Source organism: Nematolebias whitei, chromosome 3 (genome assembly GCF_014905685.2).
Source record: "Nematolebias whitei isolate Nwh7 chromosome 3, NemWhi1, whole genome shotgun sequence".
Taxonomy (NCBI): Eukaryota; Metazoa; Chordata; class Actinopteri; order Cyprinodontiformes; family Rivulidae; genus Nematolebias; species Nematolebias whitei.
Genome location: NC_056500.1, coordinates 34391498 through 34396487, shown reverse-complemented (window position 1 = coordinate 34396487; position 4990 = coordinate 34391498). Strand labels below are relative to the sequence as shown.

At 40.1% G+C, this 4990-nt stretch overlaps 1 protein-coding gene across 1 annotated transcript in view; it reads left to right on the top strand.

The window, feature by feature from the left end:
• The window catches only part of gstcd (glutathione S-transferase, C-terminal domain containing), a 98418-nt gene that overhangs the window by 67927 nt on the left and 25501 nt on the right, over positions 1-4990 (top strand). Inside the window, exons 5-7 of the mRNA XM_037674876.1 lie at positions 1252-1367; positions 1717-1761; positions 4602-4730. Of these exons, the coding sequence (XP_037530804.1) occupies positions 1252-1367; positions 1717-1761; positions 4602-4730 (290 nt within the window). The remainder of the gene's footprint in view (positions 1-1251; positions 1368-1716; positions 1762-4601; positions 4731-4990) is intronic.

The window sequence follows — 4990 nt, the reverse complement described above, 5'->3', positions numbered from 1 at the left end:
GACAGGAGCAGAAAATGGGTGATAGGCAGTGCAGGACCAAACAGGATGAAATAAACAGAAACTGAGGCAGGAAAAAACGTGAATGATCTTAAAACAGGGGCTGTGATATGAGGAGCAGAGGCTTAGGCAGATGGGGGGGGCAGCGGGGGCCGCTGAGCGTGACAAAAGGGACCATCTTAGCACCAACATAACTGGTTTGTTCCACTTTGGAGTAAGCTGTTGGGGGAAGAATCAGTTTTGTTGTGTGTTTCCTTGACTGATGAAGCCTTCTGGATGGAAGGTGAAACGTTTCAGCACAACAACAAAAAATAAACTGTCCAGATGACCTGACTGAAAATTGTTGGATTGTATACCTGGATTATTGAGCATGGACTTTGTTAGTCTCAGAGTAATCACTTTCTGTCTACAAATGAGCAAATTTTGGGTCCATTCAATTCAAAATGGCCACCACAAGAAGGCAGCGGGCGATATGCATTCCAGCAGAGAACACAGGGTCTAGTTATGTAGAAGTCTTTCCGTGTTTGAGGAAGAGTGATTCACTTTCTATATAGTTCTTGGATTAGTTCAGTAACAGATTCTTGTGAGAGTCTGGAGAATGAAAACATATTCTGTCTGTTCGCCTGTTGTTTCATTCAAAGCATTCATAAGAAGAAAATGTTTTTGTGTAAAAAGAAGTTTTGTTGTATTTTTTTTTTAAACCAGACTCAGGAGCAAATGAAGCCCTTATCAGTTTATTTATGTGAGCACAAAGCTGTGCAGTTCATCAGTATCTAATAAGACATTTGTTTCAGCAGAAGAGCGGGGATGCAGGAGACTTCACGTTGCTTTGAGTTAGGGGACGCAGCAGCAGGAAGCTCCACCACAAATAAAGACACACTTGACTGTGGCTCTGAGGCCTGCTGTTTATGATGAGAAATGGTTTGCTGCCATCCTGGCAGATGGGGAGAATCACCGTGATGAGTGTTATATAAGAGCGTGCTATAGCCATTAGAGCAAGCTGTTGGCTGTGAATGATAATCTGAGCAGGTTTTACACAAATACTGAGGAAACAAGCAGTTTAGATGAATGAAAATGTGCACTTGGATTCTTGGAGGTATTTTCACATTTGCAGCCATCAAAGCCCAAAAGTATCCTTAAAGATTTTGATAAAATATGGGGTTCTTTATCCCTTACTGAGTTTTCAGCTGTAAAAACTCTTGTCTCTGTTCTCAAACTCAGTAAGAACTTGTCATTTTATTTCCATCTGTGCAGGGAAAATGTCAAACATCCGCGCCGTCAGGAAGATGCAACAGCTAAATAACTTGGTTGCCATGGTCACAGAGCGAGCCAGGCCAGGTTGCACAGTTGTGGATTTCTGCAGTGGAACGGTACTGAAACATATCCATCGACCCAGCAATGCATACCCCCCCCCCCCCCCCCCACACACACACACACACACACACATAGATACACACATCACCACCACCCACCATCTGACCCTGACTCCATAATAAATGTTGTTCATTGGAGGCCAGCCGGGACTGAACATGTCCTCACATTCTGTCAGACTTTAGTTTTTCCAGTTGGATGTGTTTGGTCGTTGGACAATACACTCAAGTGCTCCTTCCATAGTTTGATACTAACAGGCCTAGAGCAGAGCCTGCTCTTCATGGTCACAGCAGGAAACGCTCCTCTGTTGATGGGTTGTGCTTTTTAATTCTTTGTGTTTCCTCTTAGGGTCATGTGGGGATCGTTCTGGCTCACACCCTTCCAGACTGCCAGGTAAAGTGTGTCTGACAAATTGTTCTTCTGTGCATGCATGCATTTTTGTTTCAGGTTACCTTGTAGGAACCAGTTTTACAAAAAAATCATGCATTGTGGGAAACAACTGCTCTTCATGGGGACCAAAGTCAAGTCCCCATAAGGAGAAGTCTCGTTGGGGGGGTTAGAGACTCATGAGTCTAACAGTCTCAGCTGTTCCTCAGTCTAGTGGTTCTACACTTAATGCTCCTTATCTTCCTTCCTGAGGTGAGCAGGGCAAAAAGTGTGTGTGCTGGGTGAGTGGGGTCCTTCATGATGCAGGTGGCCCTCTTTATTATGTATTTATTATGATATTATATTTAGGGATGCACCGATCCACTTCTTTTTTTTTTTTTTTTTTTTACTTCCGATCCGATCCCGATACCTAGAACTGAGTATCGGCCAATACCGATCCAGTTCCAATATCATGATCATCATTGATTTTATATGAGGCTGTAATAATCTCCTCTCAAGTACAATTTGTACAAATATATGCATGCATGTCCAAAAAGGCAACTTGAGGTAAGTTTTATTAATGTTGGATAAGTTTCAAAGTTAGAATTAAATTCTACTAACACAAAACATGTTTCTTTTTATTCCTAGTTTTAAAGTGGATATTAAAGTGATTAATTTAAGTGATTGTTTAAAGTTATTTTATATTTTATAAGGGGCAGATATAAGAATTTTTTCTTCTTTCTGCACTCTTTTCATTCAATGTTTTCTTTTTGATGATTTTTATTTTTTATTTTGTTTCATTTAAATGAATGAATTAATAAATTAAATTAAATGTTAAATGGCTTCAAACACCTGCTAAGTTCATGGCATAAACCAACAGACATGTTCCTGTTTTTAGTATTTTACATCACTTTATAATGTAGCTGTTTATGTTTTTAATATATATAATTTTCAAATCATGTTTTTTTATGATTGTTTACTGTTGTACTGATAAATATCTCCTGGAGGGTAAACTATATCTTGGCTGCAAGTATCAAGCTGAGAAATCCTTCGTTTTCTACTGATAGTGGTTGGTCATTAATCATGATGAAGTTTAGCAACTTCTCTGTAAAACATTTGAGCTCCGTGGTTTCAGCGACGTCTTCTTCTTGTTCAGTCCGAAGCAGGCAGCCTGATTTGGGGCAGCCACGCTCAGTCTGCCCCTCCTCAGAGACGGGCAGACTGAGCGGGGCAGATTGGACGCAGCTGGCCGGGTTTGCGTCGCCTCTTTCGGTTTGACCAAAGAGTAGCGCCCCGCTGAAGCCACGGAGCTCGAATGTCCATCGTAAAACTAACTTTACCGCTGTTTAATGTGGCGCTATGGCTCTGCAGACATTGCACGTTGCTGCATTGCTTTGTGGTGTTTAGTGTAAAATACTTCCACACAGCGGACATGTTTAGATGAAAAGTTTGTTAGCTGTTAGCCACAGTGCTGCTAACTCAGTCCTCACGTTGGAGCTGGCTGCAAACTATGAAATGGATTTCCTGAATGTGAGGCGGGACTTATTACTCTGGGTTCATGAGACACGCCGCCGTTCAGGAAATCCATTCCATAGTTTGAAGCCAACATGCATCATGGATCAGAAATATCGGCAGGTGTATCGGAAAAATCCGATACGTAAATTATGCTGGTATCGGAGGCTGATACCGATACTGGATCAGATCGGCCCCATCCCTAATATATTATATTATTATTTATTTATTAGTCTTTAAGACAAAAAAAAACAAACAATGCCTTCCTGCACTTTGAAATTAAGTTAAATTCATTTTTGTGGCATTAATTGCCATTTTGCCAAATAAATTCTATCATAGAAAGTAATTTAGCTTTGGATGACATTAATTGTTAAGAGAATGTTCTTATTAGGCCTGTCACAATAACAAAGTTTGTTGGTTGATTAATTGTCTCAGAAATTATTGCACTAAACGATAATATTGTTTGAAATTTAACATTAATTAATTGTCAAATTCTAGAAGAAATGTTGATTTGTTTGGAGTGTAGTACCTCTTTTGACCACATGATGGCAGTATAAGACTGTTTGAACCAAAGGATAGATAGTTGAGCATCGTGTATTTTAAAGAAAAATGGGAGGGAGGGCCCTTGATGTGACATGGGCTGACATGGTGGCATGGTGGACACTGTGATTTGAGCTCTTTAGCATAGCATTGTTCACACAAAGCTTTTAATAAAGAATCAGTAAACAAGTTCTCAGCTTCTTTTTGCAGAGAAAAACAACTTTTTACACAAAGGCACAGGTTTCAACTGTGAATTTTGGAGCTTCGACAAGACTAAGGTTTATTTCCGAGGTTGGCCTGTTAGCTTAGCTCGTAGCTTAGCTTCTCAGCTTAGCTGCTTTTAACGATCCAAAAATGCTATTTTAAACTGTTAAAATGGATTTTAAAGAGAAAAGAGAAACCATACCATACCATACCACTTTATTTATAAAGCACTTAAAACAGCGACAAGGCCAACCAAAGTGCTGAAAAGGGAAAGGGAGGGATCAGTTAAGAGCAACAGAGTTGAACCGTGTCTTCAGTGGAAAGAGAGAGACACAAAGAAACGATAAAGTCAGTAAATGAAACTGAGGTTGATAATTTTCATTCATCATGCGATTGATTGATTGTTTATCGCAGCAGGCCTAGCTCTTATTCTGAATTAAAAAGTGATCTGCTTCTTTTCTTGGGCTTCCTATAAATTCATGTTGCTGTTGGATTAATTGAAATGTGTTTCTGCTGATTGTTCTCAGTATATTGAACGTGTTAGGCACGTCCAAATGTTTGAGCGATCTTATCTCAGTTTATGACAACATCCATTGTTTTTGTTCTTTAAGATCATCCTGATCGAGAACAAGGAGGAGTCTCTGGTCAGAGCCCAGCGGCGCAGTGCTCAGCTCGGCCTGACAAACATCGGCTTCATTCAGGCCAATCTGGATTATTTCACTGGACAGTTCCACATTGGGGTGAGCTATGAAATCACTGCTCGCCGCCGGGAAAGACGGGCAGTGATGTCTGTGGTGTGTGTGTCTGACAGCAAAATATCTCATCCAGCCGAGATTTTTAATGAAACTCTCGAAATGTACTCATAAAGTACTCATAAATTCTCCAGTTTCAGTATTCTATGAAGCACAGTAGACTAAACAAAGATAAGAAATGCTAAAAATCACTGAAATACTCCGGTTATTAATAGGGATGCACCGATCCACTTGTTTTTTTTTTTTTT